General features: G+C 43.0%; 1 protein-coding gene and 1 long non-coding RNA gene across 9 annotated transcripts in view; one reads left to right on the top strand and one right to left on the bottom strand.

Annotated features, from left to right (window-relative positions):
• LOC112220888 (disks large homolog 3) overlaps nucleotides 1-22928 on the bottom strand; it is a 148031-nt gene that overhangs the window by 26652 nt on the left and 98451 nt on the right. For 5 of the 8 annotated variants that reach the window (XM_042303075.1, XM_042303072.1, XM_024382839.2 and 2 more), the window contains 2 exons: nucleotides 14639-14834; nucleotides 13830-13932 (listed from right to left, as the gene is read on the bottom strand). In XM_042303075.1, coding sequence (XP_042159009.1) covers nucleotides 13830-13932; nucleotides 14639-14834 — 299 coding nt within the window. Of the gene's footprint in view, nucleotides 1-9336; nucleotides 9602-13829; nucleotides 13933-14638; nucleotides 14835-22928 lie in introns of those variants that run through there. The other 3 variants (XM_042303074.1, XM_024382844.2, XM_024382846.2) reach the window with 2 other exon arrangements.
• On the top strand, nucleotides 9723-22908 carry LOC112220892. Its single transcript, XR_002948948.1, has 3 exons — nucleotides 9723-9798; nucleotides 19303-19389; nucleotides 19578-22908. It is a non-coding gene; the product is annotated as an uncharacterized LOC112220892 (long non-coding RNA).

Here is a 22928-nt window from a genome sequence, read left to right as displayed (position 1 = left end):
TTCGCAAACCCATGTCCATACAGGTTAGAACACTTTATAATGCAATTAGATAGCGGTGGCGTCCAGCTTTGTATGCTAACTTTCCTTGCAAGCTGACAGCTAACATCAATTCACTCCCCTAGTACATAATGCAAAATTTGCTGATTTCAAAGCTGATTGCCACCAAAAACATTCACTTATTTGGCAACTCTCACATCTCTCCCAACTGTTATCTATTGTCTCAAACTTTTTTCTTACCATTTTTTTGCCTCGTAAACTGGCCCCCTTATGACATCATTGGTTAAAAGAGACGGCACACATTTTTTAGAAAACAAGCTACTTTCACGCTATTGTTGTTGATCAGTACAATAAAATAAGTCCCAAATGGAAGGGAAACAGCTGTAGCCCCATGAAATCAGCCAAAACAAGTTCAACAACTCAATGCATTCACCTTAGGGCTGGGCGATAAGGCCTAGACATCATATCCATTCTTATGGCCGATATCACGATACATCTAATTATACATTTTTGTATATGTTCTCTAAATAAAGCTTTGTTGCACAATTAAAGGGTAAATTATACCTAGGCTAAAAAGGTACAAGACCCACTAAAACTTTCATTAATTCATTAAACCTGCTTTTTCTGCAATAACCACTGATCTGCCTTTCAAGTTGGTCTATGGAAAGAGATATATATATATATATATATCAGAACCATGTACATCCACTAATAACGACCAAATTCTTGTAACAGGCATTATAGAAAATTAACACAGGTCTCAAACAATATCTCAGGCACAAGCCCACATGCTAGTGAGTAGCCAGCTAATCTTTATATTTCAAGCCTAGCCAACTCAGATCTATTTGCTTGCTACAAAAGGTAGAACTGTTATGAATAGACCCTCCTGTCCGTCACCAACTGTTTGAGCAACATAGCCTGTTCACTTTGTTAATATATTGAAATCAAGTGGTTTTCCTGGATAAGATGCTTATTTCTCCTAATGAAAACAAGTTGCCTATTCCTGATTTAAATTAGTCTTTATGATCATTGCACATTCATAAAAACGGACTATACCGCTAGCACATAAGTCTGTGGCTAAAATGCTGCTAGCGGTACTTGGTATCACGATGCCGCGCACAACAGAAACTTCCCACACGTTCATTGATACTCTCATTTTAATAGGGTCTGTTCTACATTTTGGGAGTTGAGACAAAGAGTATCGGTAGAAACTGAAGTGCTGTTCTATCACAGTACAATAACTGATTCTGTTGGAACAAACCTCAAATGGAAATAGAGTTTAACTTCTTGGATATAGGGGGCGCTCTTTTAATTTATGGATAAAAAAACGTGCCCGTTTTAAGCGCAATATTTTGTCACGAAAAGATGCTCGACTATGCATATAATTGGCAGCTTTGGAAAGAAAACACTAAGGTTTCCAAAACTGCAAAGATATTATCTGTGAGTGCCACAGAACTCATGCTACAGGCGAAACCAAGATGAAACTTCAACCAGGAAATGGGCAGAATTTGAGGCTCTGTTTTCCATTGTCTCCTTATATGGCTGTGAATGCGCCGGGAATGAGCCTGCCCTTTCTATCGTTTCTCCAAGGTGTCTGCAGCATTGTGACGTATTTGTAGGCATATCATTGGAAGATTGGCCATAAGAGACTACATTTACCAGGGGTCCTCCCAGTGTCCTTTGTTAAAATTGGTGCGTAATCTACAAGATGCACGCAGTCATCCAGTGATTGAGAGGAGAGAGGAGGCTTTCAACGAACGATATATCATGAAGAGATATGTGAAAAACACCTTGAGGATTGATTCTAAACAACGTTTACCATGTTTCAGTCGATATTATGGAGTTAATTTGGAAAAGTGTTCTGCATTTTGATGACTGATTTTTCGTTTTTTTTGGTAGCCAAACGTGACGCACCAAACGGAGCGACTTCTCCTAAACAAATAATCTTTCAGGAAAAACTGAGCATTTGCTATCTAACGGAGTCTCCTCATTGAAAACATCTGAAGTTCTTCAAAGGTAAATTATTTTATTTGAATGATTCTGTTTTTTGTGAAAATGTTGCCTGCTGATGCTAACGCTAAATGCTATGCTAGCTGCGCTAGCTGTTACACAAATGCTTGTTTTGCTATGGTTGAAGCATATTTTGAAAATCTGAGATGAGTGTTGTTAACAAAAGGCTAAGCTTGAGAGCTAGCATATTAATTTCATTTAATTTGCGATTTTCATGAAGAGTTAACGTTGTATTATGCTAATGAGCTGCAGGGATAATTACACTCCTGGATACAGGTTTTTTTCGTAGCTAAACATGACGCACCAAACGGAGCGACTTCTCCTAAACAAATAATCTTTCAGGAAAAACTGAGCATTTGCTATCTAACGGAGTCTCCTCATTGAAAACATCTGAAGTTCTTCAAAGGTAAATGATTTTATTTGAATGATTTTGTTTTTTGTGAAAATGTTGCCTGCTGATGCTAACGCTAAATGCTACGCTAGCTGTTACACAAATGCTTGTTTTGCTATGGTTGAGAAACATATTTTGAAAATCTGAGATGACAGTGTTGTTAACAAAAGGCTAAGCTTGAGAGCTAGCATATTAATTTCATTTCATTTGCGATTTTCATGAATAGTTAACATTGCGTTATGGTAATGAGCTTGAGACTGTATTCACGATCCCGGATCCGGGATGGCTAGAATCAAGAGGTTAAACTGCTTATTGTCAGAGAGGAAGAAATTATCTTTCACCTTTGTTGCGAGTGGCAGGGGGAGGGGCTTGGTGTCTGTGTGCAAGTGGGAAGATACACAGTACAGAAGGAAACGAGACCAAAAAGAGAGAGAACACTCATAAAAACCTTGATTCTTGTGATACAGGCATTTGGAACATTGCTTCTAAAACAAATTTTAAATAATAAAATGCAATTGATATATCGCCCAGCCCTACCTGGAATCACTAATTATTAAAGTCAAACAAAATACCTTTTTGGGTGGATTCTTCTTGTTCGGTTTACTGGTTGAACGGTCGCTGAGATTACATTTGGTTATCAATGCAAAATAACCTACTTTGATGAACAGCCTATAGATCAGATCAAAGAACCAAGTGAAAACACTGCCCAATAGCTCTGGAAGGTATGATATGGCACGTCTCAATTTTCAGGTAGTGCAAATGTAAATAGAATGGTCGGAGCATATTACAAGGAGCCGGACTTTTTGTGAAGGAAAACGACATTGCAACACCACACTACGTTCCGAATGCATCTCTGTAGAGCTTGCAGTAACTTTAAATTGAGGCGAATGCTCATGATGACAATCTTTAGTCTAGTTTGCTCATCTATTAGCACTGATCAATACATTTTAAGCGTGTTAGCTATGTAGCCCAGTATAAAAAAAAGGGGGATTATTTTGCTCTTGGTCAAGCCTATATCTTGACCAATTGTCTGATTTTGTTTCACCAAATCTCCGTCTGTAGGCCAGAGTATGTGAGCAGAGCTGGCGCGAGGAGCGTGCCCAATCTGGCTGGAGTGTGGAGCGAGATTCCCAAAGACGGGAGTGTCGCTCCAATAGTGCTCACTTCAGGAGCTCAGGGCATGTGCAGCCCAGCATGCATTTGTAGTCTACTTGTGTGCTGGCATTGCCCCTTGCTTTAGCTACTGTCATGGAGTTAGCTAAATATTTTCATAAAGAAACCGATCAAACACACAGGTGCTAAATCAAGATGACTTACAAAGATGAGGACAAAAAGCAATTAGGGCCTATCTATACAAATAGGCCCTAATTGATTTTGGCCCAATAGCCTGAAGCCACAGACTGTCCAAACTCGTGTTTCAAAAAATGTACTCAAAAGGCAAATTCATTTTTCCATTTCATTTGTTTTTAATTCCGAGCTGACAAGGTACAAGGTACAAATCTGTCGTTCTGCCTCTAAACAGGCAGTTAACCCGCTGTTCCTAGGCAGTCATTGAAAATAAGAATTTGTTCTTAACTGACTTGCCTAGTTAAATAAAGGTAAAATAAAAATGTTTTTTTTTAAATTCTAGGTCAAGTTAAAGAATATAAATGATTTAATCAAACAAAATGTTGTTGAAATGCTGACTGCTTTATGTCTCTACCAGCCTACTGTGTCGCACTCGCAAATCCTTCACAATGCATTTCTTTGTAGGCTATAGACTTGAAATAATATAGCCTAAATCCTTTATTTTTCATTCCTTCTTAGGTTCCCTGTCTGGCTCCTGACCTATTTAGTGTGTTTATATCATGTTGACAAGTAGCCTTTTTGAAATGTGCGCTTCTTACATTCACCTTTATTCAAATACTTTTCATTCATATCCATATGGTTTGGTTTCAATACTTAAATCAACTGGTAGGTCCAGGTAGTCAAACAAATAGATGGGTGATGGTTAAATTGTGATTTTAATGAATGTACCGAATTTGGAATTGTATTTTTTACTTCTTCCTGTGAACACAGGGTTTCTTTGCGGAGTGGTTGGAAAGAACATGAAGCGCTGGAGCGGGTGCACTGCTCGATAAGAGCGGGATTTCCAACTCCGCTCACATGCTCTTGGCTGTAGGCAAATTTGGTTATTTTACCTCTGGCTGGGCAAACAAGTGGAGGTGGTAGCTCATCATTTGTTTGCTAAATCTATCAGACACATTCAACATGTTATAACGTAGCATGAATCAAATGTATTATTTTGCTATTGACTCAAGCATAGGTAACTCGACAAACCCGCTGAGGTTGTGTAATATGAACACAAAACTCATTTCCTGTGGGTAACATGATGAGGATAGTCCCAAATGAACACCCTACGCCTGGTACTGACTAGGCGTAGAATATACACCCAGGTGTAGCTCATAGAAGGGCTTACTCCCAGGTGGAGTAACAGGTATAATTTTTCAAGTCCGGCGTATAGCGAATTTTACGTTGGATGTAACGACCCAACTACGACCAACTGGTGCAACAGGCCCTAGAGCGGAGGTCAATTTGCCAACAGTCGTCTCATTGTTTAGGGCTGGTTAAGTACTGCCAGCCCTTCAACAAATATTGATTTGTGAGTGTCCTTCATTGTCCAACAGTAAAAGCACAATACTACAAAAGGCACTATTGTATTGACAAGCCTTGAGGCATTTTACATACAATATGGAAAATGCATTTGGAAAAATGTGATTAAGATATTGCTAGCTGTTCTTGATCAACTGACTCTGGGGAAGTAGATAAAATGCTTCATTGCCAAAATCTCAAACTATCCCTTTAATATGGAAGGAAATTACAGCCATTGGAGCTAGGGCTGTGGCCGCCATTAAATTTAAATCAGCCGGTGATTGACCGTTAATTAACATGCACATTTAGCATCTCCTGGCTTCCACACAGCCTACAAGCCAATGACGCAGACCTTTGGAACATATACATTTTTAAAAAGTCTAACAAAACTATGTAACATAGCCTACACCTTCACAATAAATCAATTATATATTTTAGACAGGTTTAAAGAAAAATGATATGAAATAGACTACATTTTCTTCATAAGAACAGAATAGCATACTCAGACTGACTCAGTCTGAGTATGCTATTCAGACTGTTAGGTCCTGACCTGGCAATACCATATGGCTGTGGGCTACACTAGCTCATTTAGGAAACACAATTTGATTAGAATTCCGAGGCACTGTATTACTTCATAGTATGAAGAATACAATTGAACAAAGCTGAATAAAATATAGGATATTTTCTCCAAATGATTTGAGGGAGTATGCATGTGGCTATTCTGTGTTGAGCAGTTAACAAAAAAAATAGGTACTCCTATATGCTTAGAGTTCTTAATGTAACTTTAGTTGTTCTACAAGAGTTGGGCTACACATTTAGATTTGTAATACATTGTAAGGATGCAACTAATGAGGATTCGAAAAAAGTCGTTTGAAAGGCATTTTTTGCACAGGCTGTACACAAGTCAGTCTCTCATTCACAATTATTTTATTTTTTACCCCTTTCTCTCCCCAATTGGTAGTTACAGTCTTGTCCCATTGCTGCAACTCCCGTACGGACTCGGGAGAGGCGAAGGTCGAGAGCCATGCGTCCTCCGAAACACAACCCCACACTGCTTCTTGACACAATGCTCGCTTACCCTGGAAGCCAGCCGCACCAATGTTTCGGAGGAAACACCTTACACCTGGCGACAGTGTCTGTGTGCCCGGCCCACTACAGGAGCCACTAGAGCGCGATGGGACAAGGACAACCCAGCCGGCCAAACACTACCCTAACCGGACGACGCTGGGCCAATTTTTCACAGTCCCACGGGTCACTGTGATGCAATGCCTTAGACCACTGCCCCACTCGAGAGGCCCCTCCTCTCATTCACAATTTGACAAGCACTTAATAATGCCTCGAATTTCCCAGCGGCATCCCCTTTGTGTGGCTGTAATGACGCCTAAAAAAAATCCATGCTTTTGAGGCCATTGTGCCTTTGGGGTAAATATAATAATTCCCTTCTCCCTGAGTGCTCTGAAGCCCCTCTCACTCACATGGCTCTCCATAATGTGATCGGTTCTTTCTCACAGGCTACAAGTGAAGACAGACAGCACAGACGCAACTGCACGTGTCCTTATCCAAATGCACGTGTCCACATTTACATTTCGTCAGCCAACAAGATGAGTAGGCCTGATAAACAGCAAAAGCACTAGCCTATGTCAATCTACTATCCCCCGTAGTACAAAAGTAAACCTATTCTATTCTGTGCGAGAAATAAATATTCCAAACATAGTCTGGGACAATTGTGGGATGCAATAGATCCCAAATTAATACAACCACTAGCATCAAAAACCCGTTATTTTTTACGCAATTGAGGATGACGGAACATATCCGAAAGTTTAGCTTAAAATGTTGATAGCCTAATAGTTTATTTCTTCAAATTATAAGCACAGCAATGCGCACACGGCAGTAGGCTTTAAGAGCAAATATACCATTAGCAGGAAAACACCATTATCAAAAGTGACCGCAAATGTGATTATGCATGTAATGATTTTATAATAAAAGGTGCATTTTAATGGTGAACACTTTCTTCCCCAAACTTGAAACTCACTCACTCGCTGCTTATGAATGTCAGTTAGGCTCTACACCCCTTGTAAAGCAGATTAATGTGCTTAATTTTAAGAAGTTATTTGGCCACTTTTGTTGAGATAAACCTTATCAAAACATATAGGCCTATGAGCTAGTGTAACGGATGTGAAACGGCTAGCTTAGTTAGCAGTGTGCTCTAAATAGAGTTTAAATCGGTGACGTCACTTGCTCTGAGACCTTGAAGTAGTAGTTCCCCTTGCTCTGCAAGGGCCGTGGCTTTTGTGGAGCGATGGGTAACGATGCTTCGTGGGTGTCAGTTGATGTGTGCAAAGGGTCCCTGGTTCACGCCCGGGTATGGGCGAGGGGACGGTTTAAAGTTATACTGTTACACTAGGCTACATGAGGTGTGCGACTAGGATTCAAAAAAACAAAAAAGACATTGATGACCAGAGTAAGGCAAGAAACAATCACAAGTGATATGCTAATATGGTCACCCATCAGACTATTCTTGATTTAAGCTCATCTTTACATATAATTATTTTGATTTAGAATGGACCATTACTATGCACCTGTCTCCAAACAGGGGCAGAGGACAAATACACCTACACTTAAATAGCAAATGGAGGATGCTTTTTCCATGGTTCATTTTCATGCCAGCCAGGTAGGCTATACCAGATAGAAAGCATGCAGAAAATATATATTTTAAAATAAGTGTTGTAGTTGAGTCACGATTTTCATGACTTGCCCATTGGCGACTCAACTTCTCCTGACTTGGATTTGCACGTTGACTGGATAGGCTCTTGGTGAGCTGTAACCACCAGTCAACCAATTTAGTTTTGACTGGTTAAGAAACACTGCTTTACAAAATTTCAAACAATACCAGTATTGCGTTTAATAGTAAAACAGTCTAGCTATGTCTCTCTCCCTTTGAGTATAGACGGGTTGGTTGTTTGGCAACAGAACCAACGCGTGCGCAACTATGGAGCCACACAGACAGGGTTGGCTTAGCTTGTTGACATGTAAAACCTTATTGCGTGTCTCAATGTTTATTGAAAACATAAATAAAGTTGCACAATGAGCACGTCTCAAATACATCAGTTGATGGTTAGCCAGCGAATTTTTTTGCATAGACATGACAATCAAAACAAGACGTGGTATCAAGAACAAGGAAAAACGACCTGAAACGAGTCACTTAGAATTCCCCAGTTTCTTGTCATTGTTGCTAGCTTTCCAGAATCACAACGCAGGGCATTCTGCCCTATTGAAGAGTGCGCATAGTTTGACGTTCTTAGGTCTATAAAATAAAGTGGGCTGGTACTTGGACTTCTGCCAAAGGGACTCGACTACAACACTGAGAAATGCGAACTTTGTTATAGGCTAATATGAGCCAAACAAAACAGCACTAGCCATGGCAAAATGCATAGAATTTCAGGAAATTCTTAACGGAAAAATGTGTTGAACTGTAACGTTAGCTTTGTAACATTTCTAGTAGGTGGTAGAGCGTTAGTTTAATCTTCCTCCAATGAATTCTGGGGGTCAAAATAACGTCTACCAAATCGGTTCATTTTTAAACGTTGAGAAGACGTTACTTTTTTGCTAACATACTGTATGGTCCATGGACTGGGCAAGAAAAGTAATTTTAAAAAAAACGAACCTATCTTTTCTGCCAATGAGCAAATATGTCTACAAATCATTAAGAACAGTCATTTAGATATGTCCTGACGCTCTACTTTGGACATTACAAGCTCTTGCGCTATAATTCAACATTTGTACCTAGCTGACGAATAAGTCTACCTACAGTAACACTTTTAGCTACCCTCTTGACACAGCCAACAAGCTAGACTGCGTCTGTTAATTCATCTGGCTAACTAACCAGGTAGTTAAATGAATGAACTAGCCAACTAAATTAGGTATCTACCTTTGGTGGAAGCTGGCGAACCGAGGGTACATTGCTAGCTAAAGTAACTTAGCGGCATAGAATTTAATGTTACATTAGTTTGTATCTAGCTAATTCCACACTGACCCTTGCATCGGCCTTAGCTAAGAATAGCATTTACCAAAGGGGGGAAACAGGAGCTAATCTACGTAGCAGGTTTAGCTAATCAATTGAGTTTACCACGCAATTTGGATGGGCAACAGAAAACCATACCTAGCTATAATGGCAAGTTACTGTCGTTAACCGACTCAAAGGTTGCAAGACGATAACAAAATACACGTACCGACAACGTGTGTGCCTGGTTCCAATGACATTCGTGTATTATTTACGAGAGAAAAGTTATTCCTGTTTATTTCCTCACCTCTTTTCGGTGCAATTCTGTGTTACTTCACAGCCCGTGGTATATTAATGCCCATCCCCCCTCCACATTTGGGTGATGCTGAGAAAGTTTGTTTTTCCACCTTTTCCTTTCTTCCCCTACTACGTTATTAGCAGGCTAGCTATTTCCTCGCGCACGCTCTGTATTTATGTTCGCGTCCTTCTGCCGGCCCTCACTCCGGTTTTCTTTTGTTTCCTTGTTCCTTCCCGAGTACAGTGACCACAAAGACGGATACACTGCACACAGGGGCTTGGACTTGAAATAGGGGAAAGGACAACACAGCCCTTCGGTTACCCGACTTGCAATTGGCTCTACACTTCACCCTGGATGTACAGCGAATGTAAGCGGAATCTGAATCCCGCCACAAGCAGCCAATCACACAACGCTCTATTACTGTCCTCATTTGCAAACCAGACTCTCTTCAAGATAACAAAACCAGACCAGGTAAGAGCTGCATGTTGTCAAGCTTATAGCACTGCAGTAGTTTAAACGTATTTGGACACGTTTCATTTACATGTCACGTGGTTCTGAAATATTGGTTTTACTATAGTGTACACTGAACAAAAATATAAACACAACATGTAAAGTGTTGGTCCCATTTTCATGAGCTGAAACAAATAATCCCAGAAATGTTCCATACACACATCTTATATCTCTCTAATTTTGTGCACACATTTATTTACGTCCCTGTTAGTGAGCATTTCTCATTTGCCACGATAATCCATCCACCTGATAGGTGTGGCATATCAATAAGCGGATTAAACGGCATGATCATTACACAGGTGCACCTTGTGCTGGGGAAAATAAAAGGCCACTCTAAAATGTGCATTTTTGTCACACAACACAATGCCAAATATGTCTCAAGTTTTGAGGGAGTGTGCACATTGGCATGCTGACTGCAGGAAGGTCCGCACCTCTCTGGTTAAGAGGGATTGGGTTAAATGCGGAAGACTGTTGAATGCATTCAGTTGTACAACTGGCTAGGCATCCCCCTTTACGTTTTTATTTTTTCACCAGAGTTGTTGCCAGAGAATTGAATGTTAATTTCTCTACCATAAACCGCATCCAAAGTCATTTTAGATTATTTGGCAGTATGTCCAACAGGCCTCACAACCGCAGACCACGTGTATGGCGTCCTGTGGGCGAGCGGTTTGCTGATGTCAAAGTTGGGGACACTGTCCCATGGTGACAGTGGGGTTATGGTATAGGCAGGCAGAAGCTACAGACAACAAACACAATTGCATTTTATCGATGGCAATTTGAATGCACAGCGATACCGTGACGAAACCCTGAGGCCCATTGTCATGCCATTCATCTGCCGCCATCGCCTAATGTTTCAGCGTGATAATGCATGGCCCCATGTCACAAGGATCTGTACACAATTCCTGGAAGCTGAAAATGTACCAGTTCTTCCATGGCCTGCATACTCAGACATGTCACCCATTGAGCATGTCTGGAATGCTCTGGATTGATGTGTACGACAACATGTTCCAGTTCCCGCCAACATCCAGAAACTTCGCACAGACATTGAAGAGAAGTTGGACAGCATTCCACAGGCTCCAATCAACAGCCTGATCAACTATGCAAAGGAGATGTGTCCCGCTGCATGAAGAAAATAGTGGTCACACCAGATACTAACTGCTTCTCTGATCCACACCCCTACCTGTGACCAACAGACGCATACTGTATCTGTATTCCCAGTCGTGAAATCCATAGATTAGGGCATCGTTAATTTATGTCAATTGACTGATTTCCTTACATGAACTAACTCAGTAAAATATTTCAAATTGTAGCATGTTGCATTTATATTTTTGTTGAGTATATATTTATATTAGTAGGTCTACACTTTAAAGTAAGAAATACAAATACTGTAAGCGCTGGTTTGCTTAACTAGACCACCTGTATGCCCCTCATGTAACTCAGTCTTCAGTAAGACCAAGATGATTATTCAGCACATCTGTTCCACAACATAAAGATCAAGATGACTTTGGAAGTAGAAGCAAGAATGAGCTGTTTGTGCAGTTGCTCAGCAGCCCCCTACTGCACATAAACTGACTTGAGGTTGCTTTGGATGACAGCGACTAAAATGTAAAGTATGTGGGTTACACCCTGACTAGACCAGACACGTTGTGTGCGCAAGTGATGAAAAATAAATGTACACATATACTTATAAACGCAACATGTAAATTGTTGGTCCCATGTTTCATGAGCTGAAATAAAAGATTCCAGAGATTTTCCATATACACAAAAAGCTTATTTCTCTGACATTTTGGGCACAAATTTCTTTACATCCCTGTTCATGAGCATTTCTGCTTTGCCAAAATAATCCATCCACCTGACAGGTGTGGCATATCAAGAAGCTGATTAAACAGCATGATTAACACACAGGTGCACCTTGTGCTTGGGGCAATAAAAGGCCACTCTAAAATGTGCAGTTTTGTCGCACAACACAATGCCACGGATGTCTCAAATTTTGAGGGAGCGTGCAATTGGCATGCTGACAGCAGGAATGTCCACCAGAGTTGTTGCCAGATAATTAAATGTTCATTTCTCTACCATAAGCCACCATTGTTGTAGCAAATTTGGCAGTACGTCCAACCGACCAGACAACCAGAGACCACGTGTAACCACGCCAGGACCTCCACATCCTGGCTTATTCAACTGCGGAATCGTCTGAGACCAGCCACCCGGACAGTTGATGAAACTGTGGGTTTGCACAACCGAAGAATTTCTGCACAAACTGTCAAACTGTCTCAGGGAAGCCCATCTGCATCCTCACCAGGTTCTTGACCTGACTGCAGTTCGGGGGTCATAACCGACTTCAGTGGGTAAATGCTCACCTTCGATGACCACTGGCACACTGGAGAAGTGTGCTCTTCATGGATGACGTCGTGTGGACGAGCGGTTTGCTGATGTCAACGTTGTGAACAGAGTGCCCCGTGGTATTGGGGTTATGGTATGGGCAGGCATAAGCTGCGGACAACAAACACAATTGCATTTTATCGGTGGCAATTTGAATGCAAAGAGATACCGTTATGAGATCCTGAGGCCCATTATCGTGCCATCCATCCATCCCCATCACCTCATGTTTCAGTATGTTAATGCATGGCCCCATGTTGCAAGGATCTATACACAATTCCTAGAAGCTGAAAATGGCCCAGTTCTTCCATGGCCTGCATACTCCCCAAACATGCCACAATGTTTGGGATGCTCTGGATCGACGTGTGCAACAGCGTGTTCCATTTCCCACCAATATCCAGCAACTTCGCACAGCCATTGAAGAGTGGGACAACATTCTACAGGCCACAATCAACAGCCTGATTCATAATTTTTTTATTTATTTTTGGTGTTTTACGTCTTTTTTTTAACCCAATTTCAATCTTGTCTCAAGATTGGGCTCTGGAGGCGAAGGTCGAGTTATGTGTCCTCCGAAACATGACCTGCCAAACCACGCTTCTTAACACCCGCCCGCTTAACCTGGAAGCCAGCCGCACCAATGTGTCGGAGGAAACACCATTCAACTGACGACCGGGGTCAGGCTGCAGGCACCCGGCCTGCCACAAGGAGTCGCTAGAGCGTGATGACCCAAGTAAAGCCCCCCCAGACAAACCCTTCCCTAACCTGGACAATGCTGGGCCAATTGTGCGCCGCCCTATGGGACTCCCGAACACAGCCTGGGAACGAACCCGGGTCTGTAGTGATGCAGTGCCTTCGACCACTGCGCCACTTGGAAGGCTCGCTGATCAACTCTATCCGAAGGAGATGTCGCGCTGCATGAGGCAAATAGTGGTCACACCAGATATTGACTGGTTTTCTGATCCATGCACCTACCCTACCTATTTTTTAAGGTATCTGTGACCAACATATGCATATCTTGTATCCCCAGTCATGTGAAATCCATAGATTAGGGCCTAATGAATTTATTCCAATTGACTGATTTCCTTATTTGACTGATTTCCTTATATGAACTGTATCTCAGTAAAATCTTAGAAATTGTTGCATGTTCACATTTTTGTTCAGTGTACATGTTATTCAATAATTTCCTCCAAACTGCTCGAGCGTCTGCGTAGCCAGATGCTAAAATAGAACTTGCCCGACGCTCTGCAAGTCCCTCCTCTCCCATCTACTCATTGGTTTTCATGAGCATACTAACCCACGTGGGTGATTGAAAGATGAAGCGAGGAGAGATTAATCAAAGATAACTAGGTTTCCCATTTTATCTGTGGATTAATCACCAAAGATCCAGCAAAAAAAAAATACTACATGAATTTCAGGTGAAATAACAACCCAATGTTCATCTTCCATGCCAAATTAACTAGCAACACAAGCTAGCTAAATGTTCATGAATGTTTCATGTGTGTTTCGACCTGTCCACAGACAAAATCAACATGTGCACGATGGCGCGTGTGACTGGCTTGGCCAAGGTTTTTGTGGTTTTTGGTGTGTGTGTGAGTGAGAGAGAGAGAAACTCCTACCTTCTGGTCGGTACTGGGCAATGATGGTGACTGTCTGGCCGGCCCGCTTCAGCGCTGCAGCTGCCTGCTCATGTGTGGCGTTCCGCAGGTTCACCCCGTTCACCTGAGACACACAGCACAGGGCAGGACCTCAGCCATGGAGCCTTGATTACCAGGTCAATGGACAATCCAGCACTGTTCCTCACAGAGATATTTAGCCTACAAGGGAATGGGACTACCTGGCTTTGACATAAGGATGTGGAGGAGAGCCTCAGCCTATCATTCCTTTCTTTCTTGGATCACCAGCTTGATGATTCGTTTTCAATCAGTAGAAGAATGACCTTGGCATGATTAAGAGGATTGTGACTAGAGAAAATGCCTGGTTCACAATTCCAGCAGGGCCATTGAGCAGATGTGCCCTCCAGAAAGGTACCCATCTGTCATCATGGGGGGCCTTGCGTTAGCTATAAGAGATTATTGATTTATATGAGAGCTGTGAACTTGACTGGAAGATGGTCCAATGCTGTCTCTTTTGATTACTTTGACTCCATGCTGCCCAAGATATCATCTTTATCTTGTTACCCCTTTGGGTCTACTCCTCTCTACATTGCTAAAATTGTCTATTTGTAAAGGCAAGTCTTTGATGGTAAATCTTCAGTGCTAAACCATGTACAGCTGTAGCTATATATGTCATTATGACAAAGCACTAACTACTGTAGAAGCTTTGCAACTTGCTGTAAGTATGTTTTAAGCAAATATCTCAGATGTGTAAGCCCTGCCACAGGTTAGCTGGCTGGTTGGTTCGTTGCGAGGACCGATAAGCCACTGACCGAGAGGATGCGGTCTCCCCTCCTCAGCTCCCCGCTCAGGTCTGCTGGTCCTCCAGCTAGGATGAATGAGACAAAGATGCCCTCTCCATCCTCGCCGCCCACGATGTTGAAGCCCAGCCCTGTGGAGCCCTTGTGAAGCAGCACCTTCCGCGGCTCCCTGCCAAACAGAGCGACAGCATCAGGGCGCAGGGCGGGACTGGGAGCACAGGAAAGAGACGGAGACAGACAGAGTGTGAGAATGGAGATAAGGAGAGAAAATGGGAGAGAGAGAAGTTGAGAAAGAGACGAAGAGCAAAAAAGGGAGGAGAGAGAGAGAGAGAGAGAGAGGGAAAAGGGATGAAAGACAAAAAGACAAAGGGGAGACAGAGGCAGTTTAGGAAACAGCCCACACCAACATTTGTTCATACATGGGACTCTCTTGTATTCTGGAAAAGGCGACACATACATCTCTCATTTTGCAGTAAGTATACAATCCTTGGAATATGCTGCAGCGGAGCCTGAAGAGTAGCACTTTCTATACATTTTTGAAAGTGAACACTTTCATATGCTTTTGCAGGGGAAACAATCCCAGCATTCAAATGAGTAATAAACATCCTTTCCACAAATGGAACGGAAAAAAAGGAGAAAAGGGAAATTAAATACAGACAGCACTTTCAAATATGCTGAACTACACTGGTAATAGGCCTACAGGAAGAACATGATTATGATTCGACTTCACCTCGAACAATGCTTTGGCGCAACAGGGCCCACCAAGACATGCCGTCTTAGGATGAACAATTTGCCCCCTGAAAAACACACACACGCACACACGCACACACACAGAGAGCAGCAGCCCCACACTTGACTGCCCCTGCTGCAGCTCTGTTTTAGCTTTAGCCGCTGTGAGTCATCATCAGGCAGGCTGAATTCCAGACTGTGTTGGACTGAGGATCCTGGAGAGGCCAAACCACTGCTAGGGACCATCAAAAGACTTCTGAGAACATGCCTCAGACTGTAAGGCAAAGACACACCGCAGATGCCCTAGAAGCTGACACACACACACACACACACACACACACACACACACAGAGAGCCCGTCTCAACAAAACTCTCCACATGGTTCCCATTAGTGGTCTTCGCTCTAGTACTCAGCCTGCGGTCCACAATAACAATTCCTACTCAATCCCTAATGGCTGTGCTCCAAGTTGCTGTAGAGACCTTTTTTACATCAATGGGAGCAAATGCATACATACTTTCCTAGCGTTAGTTTCAGGTCCTGACTGAAAACAACCCTGATTGTTCTAGTATAACATGTGAAGAGGCATGGTACGTTTTTATATGGTTTCACAAAGGTTTAATAACATAAATGAAAGGCACTTTGACTGAAGAGCAATGATTGGATGGTACTTACATAAATATCTCATGATCTAAAATCCATATCAGTACATCCTGGACTGTTACAATACCCTTAAATTATACATTTCCTCAATTGAGAGTCTATACATTTAAGATTCATGCCCATAGTCTCAAATTAGAGCATGTGAATAAAGCCTGTTTGGCAGTGAAAGTCAGGAACTATAGTAGGCAAGTCTTTTTGCAATTACTGCATTAGGTTTGTTCCCACATGGGAGGATGAGTCACAGAAATGTAATAAGCCCATACTGACCACACACATACACACTCTCCTTTTCTTTCTGTCATCCATGTACAATTCTGCCTTGCAGAGGCTCCTTTCTATATATATTTCTGAAGGATGAATACCTTTTTGAAAAACAATATCACCCTTACATACACAACGGAGTAACAAACGTGAGTAGCACACGAGAGAGATCATCTTAAAAATAACCGCATGCAGCGACACAAGAAGATCGTTGTACCCCGCACATCGGACCAGACAGTATTGGACCATTCCAACTCAGACACATGCATCACCATGGTTACCTGAGGATCCTGTGTTTGCTCCTGAATGACAGTCACTTCCTCAGCCGCTTGGGGTGAGCTCTCACAAATGACATGGAGGATGAGATGTTCACTGCAAACATGGTGGCTATTGACTGTGGTACATTATTACGTCAACTCCAAGCAACGTCTCAAAGCCCCCTAACCCCACTCTCTATCTTTGCCATGCTTGTGAGAGGAGCTCTGGTTGAGGCTCGCTGTGTACAGACGTAATCTCAGGATGTTGTGTGATGAGATACAGCTCCACTTTGTTGGCTGTTACATTCTACTCCTCATCAGCAACAGGACAAGACTTAAACCTCACCCACCCACACAGACTAGACCAGAGCCATCTCTACAGAACAGAACCACATCCTACAGGAAACAGCCAGGGTAGGTTCCCCCGTTCCAAGCTTCCTCATTTTGTTGCCCAGGCTTCCCTTGTGTGGCTCAGAGGGCTGTGTATCACAGCAAAAGGCGGCGGGAGTGGGATGTTGATGGGAAGACCTTCAGACTACATGCTGTTTGAGTTATTTGAGTGCTGATGCTCTCAAGTAAATGTGTGTGTGTGTTTTGTGCCAGCACATGTATGGAATCCTAAAATCAGGAAAAAAATGCTTGGGGCAATTCTGGGACCTGACTCCCCTTCCCCTGTTTTTTCATCCACACCAGAAATGTAAACCATTATGGTGCTATAAAACCTTTACGCTCTATGCCTGTCCCTCTCCTCTCTCCATGCCTCTATGGGCCTGTCTATCTTATTCTCTCTCTCTCCCACTCGCTCTGGCTCTTGTTCTCTCTCTCTCCCTCTCTCGCTTTGCCTCTCCCTCTCTGTAACGAGCCATCCCCCCTCCCCTCAGTGTTTTGGCTGAGGCAGCCCAGTCCTAATGCTCTGAATGGAGATGTGGGGTTTAGCGGGTCGCGCTGCCCCAGCACTCTGCTCTGGCTCTCCCGCGCCTCAGCCAGTAATTGGTTCTGCTTGGCTGATTAATGGTGGACACTGCGGACCAACATTTTCCACAAACATAGGCAGACAGACAGACCAAGTCTCGGTGTTAAACATTAGCTCCCTTTCTTTCTCTCTCTGTAGCAGACTCACAAGCCCAAAGTATGCAGGGCTGGTATATATAGATGAAAGAAAGACTGCTCTCTTGTCCTTCTAGTTTTCACCTTCACATTCTCCAGTGGATTCTACCGCCACTGCCTCTCTCCTCCTAGACCTATTATTTCATTCTAATTTGACATGGAAAAGGCGACAGACGGTTCAAGATATTTCAAGCCTCTCAGAGCGGCTAAGAATAAACCAGGCGCAATGAATGATTAACAGTTTAGACTAACTCAGGCGTTCAACTGATCCTGAACTATGATTAGCCTGTTCTAATCTTTCCCCCGTCTATGAATGGTTTCCAGTGGCCATAGAAGGGCCATAGAAGGGCTTGCTGCTAATGTGTATATATCCCTGTGATGCTCTCAAAGCTTACCAGTCAAAGGTTGAGCGCATTCACAATGGAAGAACAACACCAAGTTATTGATTAGCTCACCTGCTGCACTGCTCTGTAGATTCCTGTTGTGTTTACAGTATCTAGTCTCTGGGCAAACAGTCCTGGCCAATAGCATTCTTTACTCTCTGATAGCGCCCAGCTAAACAGTTCAGGTTGTGGTATTGGTCAGCAAAGACACACACTCAAAAACAAACACCATTCTCGTCGTTAGGTCTCACTTGAAAAATATATTTTATCTCAACGAGATTAACCTGGATAAATTAAAGGTCACACAGCCTATAAAAACAAAAGTGACATACTGTATACTAAGATATCTGCATATGGTTCCTGTAGTGGCTAAATTGTCCAATAAAATTGTCCCAATACAATTTCCATTCTAGTCATTTAGCCACAATGGAGAGTGGTGAAATGTTAGTCTTGACGCAGACAAATCCAATGTCCAGAGTTTGATTCAAGTTGAAAAATAATAATACATGGGTACAAAAGTGTACACAATTCTACCAAAAGTAATTCTGATCATTAAACTAAAGAAACAAACAGCATGGTACACATGGTCTGGTATGGTCAAAAGACTGTGTGCTGCCCTCCCAGTCACTCCCAGTAGGCCTTGGAGAATGTATGCCTTTTAACTGTATTCTCCATTGGCCAGTAGAGGGGGTACACACACTTGACAGGGGATTAATGGCAAACACACATAAAACAGACATGCATCATGAATTGAAAACATGCAAATATACAAAATGACCTATTTGGCTCCTACACACCAGTCCCAATTGTATTTAATGTGAAATCGAGAGAGAGAGAAATAAATAATGAGAGGGTTTTAGCGAGACTTTTGAGGAGGTGGAGACAGTCTGTCGACGAACACAGTCACACAGAGTGATTCAATTCTTTACTGAACTTGAATGCGCTTTCCATCTAGGCTGTATCACAACCGGCTGCGATTGGGAGTCCCATAGGGTGGCGCACAATTGGCCCAGCGTCGTCTGGGTTTGGCCGGTTTAGGTCGTCATTGTAAATAAGAATTTGTTCTTAACTGACTTGCCTAGTTAAATAAAGGTTAAAAAAAGAACCAACATTTCTATAATGTTGGTTCCTGTTTTCAAGCGTACTGCACCTACTAACCCCTTGGAATCAGGCTTGGTCTCAAGAACCTTTCCGAGTATCCATGCACTACGTGGTGCAGTGGGGTCCATGACCAGAACCACATCTCCTTCACTAAAGCTGCGTTTCACTTTGTTGCAGGTACTGGCAGGTACTCCTATGTCCATCTCTTCCAAAATATGTGTCGGCCATGTACTGGACTTGCTTCCAACGCCGTCTGATGTACAGGTAGTTGTTTTGAAAGGTTGCAGGGGGTAGGTCAGGCTTCGACTTTAACAATAACATGTGATTTGGGATGAGGGCTTCTAGATCCAGGGGGTCGTTGGTTACCGTGGTGATTAGGCCGCTGTTTAGAATGGTCTCTACTTCACATAGCATGGTATGTATCCCTCCTGATCTAGGGTCTGTTGTTTCAGGACAGAATGGTGTCGTAGGTTCTACGTCTCCAGAATATCCTCCACCATGCAGAGAGGAGGTCGTAGTGTCAGATGGAGAGGTGAATGTGTCTGAGATGATGGCAGCACCACTGAGGGGGACGCATGGTGTCGCAGATGGACACAGGGCAGACGATTCCGGTCCTCTCTCTCTGACTGAGTCTAGCTCCACTCCTCGGGAAGCCCTCGCTTTACACTAGAATAATCATCTTCCAATAAAAACCATGAGAATAAAATCCTATGCAAATCCTCCTGCAGGGAGGTCTATCTCCTATCCGACAGCAGGGAATCTGATGCATCTAGACGTTGATCTAGTCTGACTGGACTGGAAGTCTGTTGGGATGATGTCATCCGTGACAACGTCTCTCTGTTTAGGTTTGAAGCAGACTTGCCATACTGTATAGGCCCTGGAAGACAGAGCAGGGGCATGTGTGTGTTTGTAGACCAGGGGCATGTGTGTTGATGTGTGTGTTGTCTGGGTGGGTATGCATGTAATGTATACCAACAAGTGTCTTTATGTGTGTGTGTATGAGTTATATTGCAACGTGAGGGAGCCAACATTAATGTGTGTGTGTGTGTCTATGCGTCAGCACATTATGAGGAAATGTCTGAGTAGATCAGTGTATGTGATTAATGTTGGCAGCGTGGGCTGCCTTTGTGAGGAGGGGAGGGGGTGGACCTGGGTGCATGGCCTGGTTTTCCCAGAGTGTAGATGAATCACGACAGCTGCAGGAATGTCCGGCACTCCTCATTTGCTGCCCCGTGCTGGATAAGCCTCTCACTTCCCAATACATTTATGGTAAAACCACAGCCCAGTGTTTATATTTACATAAGGACAGCAGCAGGCAAAACATTCCTGTGCGCGTGTGTGTGTGTGTGTGATGACAGCCTCCAGTTACACCTTCTCCCAATATTATCTGTTCACTTTACCCCCTCAGTCTGTCTACACACACACCTGCATGCAAGCATATACTGTATGCACACACACTGGCACATACAACAGGCACTGGTGGCATGTTCTGTACACACACACACACAAACACAGGCATCCATGCACACTGACATAGATTAGACACACATACTCTACACAATCATAAATACAGTGGCATGCAACCAGCAACAAAGGCATTCATCCATGACTACATGGTGATTGATGAGGGAGGTAGGACAGACAGCAGACAGGCAACACAAATATATGACCACACATAAAACTAATCAACTCTACACACACAGAGACCGGTAGATTACATTAAATACACACTCATAAACAAGCCAGACACACACTAATAGACATTCTGTCCATATATCTGCAGTAGAGGTTTTCAGGAGGGAAGCTAGGACAATGACAGTGGCTTGGCTGGGGACTCGGGCCTTGGTTAGACTCGGCTCCTGCCAGATGGAATTGAGCAGCTTGTGCCAGCGAGCGGTCCTGTGGAGACGTGTGTCTCTGTGAAGGGCAGGTATAACTCAGTCAGCCGGCTCAGGCTAGGGCTGCTCTCAGCTCAGGACTGTACTAATGCTTCTGTTTCTAATTCATATTTATGATCAGTTTGATGATTTAACACTATTAGCACATAGTATTTTTTACTCTTAATGTAAAATGGTGTTTATAAACACAAGCAATAAGTAAATGGAGGTTAGATGTGAAGTCAAAATGGAGCATGCCAGTGTAGGAAAAACAACGATTAAATATTAACTCTGGATATACAAAATAAAGGATGAAACCAATACCGGTGGAACACTTTCACACTTGACTTGGGGGAGGGCTGTTTCAGATGTTATCCATCTAAGACAGGTAGTCAAAGCAGATCATTATCGAAGCCGCTGTGGTTATTTCAACCTTACAAAAGTGACACAGAGCACTGTAAAGGCTTTTATAGATGTATACTGTGAGTATGACCACCAACAGTAAAAGCAGGAGCAGACATGGAGAGGTAAGACATGTATAGACTGTTACACGCAGACCGATAGATTCTATCAGACATAGATGGGACACCCTCCCTTACAAGAGAGCTCTGTCAGCACAAAGAGCACTCCTTCCTCCTTTTCCCTCCTAACTTCCCTTTCTCTTCATCCCTTTGTTCTTCTATCTGCTGCCATCTCTCCTCCTCCTCTAGTCTCAAAGTGGAGCCACGTCCCTAAACCTTTGCCATGGTGATCCCCCTCTATCACCACTTCTCCCCTGTCTCCAGGCACCACAGTCTACTGCCAAGCCCAGATACAGGTGTGGCGAGGCGGGTGAAGGTAGGACAACACAGGGCTGTAGCTAGTTAGTAAGATTAGCTAAGCGGACCAAGCGACGCCACTGGGTTAGTACCTGCCAGAGGAGGGGACTGGGCCTTGGCCAGAACAGTAGCCTGTGTCCCGGGGTATCCCCCCGCTGTAGAGACCCAGGGGTACCCCGCTGTCCCCAGGTTGTTTGTGGATGACACTGTAAATAGGTTCAGGCCTGGTGGGGGAGTACAGAAATCACAGTGAATGGGGCTTGAGTAGGACACAAACACAGAACACACATGTACAGTATACGGGACAATTACACAGGACAAATACACATACATACATGCACATATATAGAAACTGCTACACACAAACATTGTAAAACTACACAGTCAGATACACACATAAACACACTCCCACATGAACCATACAGTCATTGCCACACATTGCACATGCACACACACACACACAATAGCTCGGGATATTAATGTGACTCTGAAGCTCTCAAATCAAGCTCTGTGAATGTTGTTTCAGTGTTTGGCCAAGAGGTCGTAAGACAGAACAAGGAGGAGGGACTTTGGGATGAGAGGGCTTCTTTGAGGTATTTGGGCTATACATTGCCACCTCAGACAAAACTGAACCCTCCTTGCCCAGCTAGTCAACCAGAGACAAACACATTGCCACACTGTTGGAGGCCCACTAAACTACATCAATCTACATACATATCACCAAAGAAAGCCACAACACCGGGGAACGCCAGGTAAAGCAACGGTCACCACACCAAAATTAAATAATTAATATTCTAAATTTCACAACAAAAATCCCTCTTACTGCGCTCTGGTGGCCCTGTGCTATTTTGACACGAGAAAGTGACTCTAACCCTGGATTGTCAAAACTACTCTTAAAACTTACATTCACATGGTAAACAACATATTATAAACTGGGTGGTTTGAGCCCTGAATGCTGATTCAGAATGCTGAATGCTGAATGCTGACAGCCATGGTATATTAGATCGCATACCATAAGTATGGCAAAGCATTTATTTTTTACTGCTCTAATTACGTTGGTAACCAGTTTATAATAGCAATAAGGCACCTCAGGGGTTTGTGATATATG

The sequence above is a fragment of the Oncorhynchus tshawytscha genome, linkage group LG21 (genome assembly GCF_018296145.1).
Source record: "Oncorhynchus tshawytscha isolate Ot180627B linkage group LG21, Otsh_v2.0, whole genome shotgun sequence".
Taxonomy (NCBI): Eukaryota; Metazoa; Chordata; class Actinopteri; order Salmoniformes; family Salmonidae; genus Oncorhynchus; species Oncorhynchus tshawytscha.
Note: the sequence above shows the minus strand (reverse complement) of the source record. Positions and strands in the feature narration are given on the sequence as shown.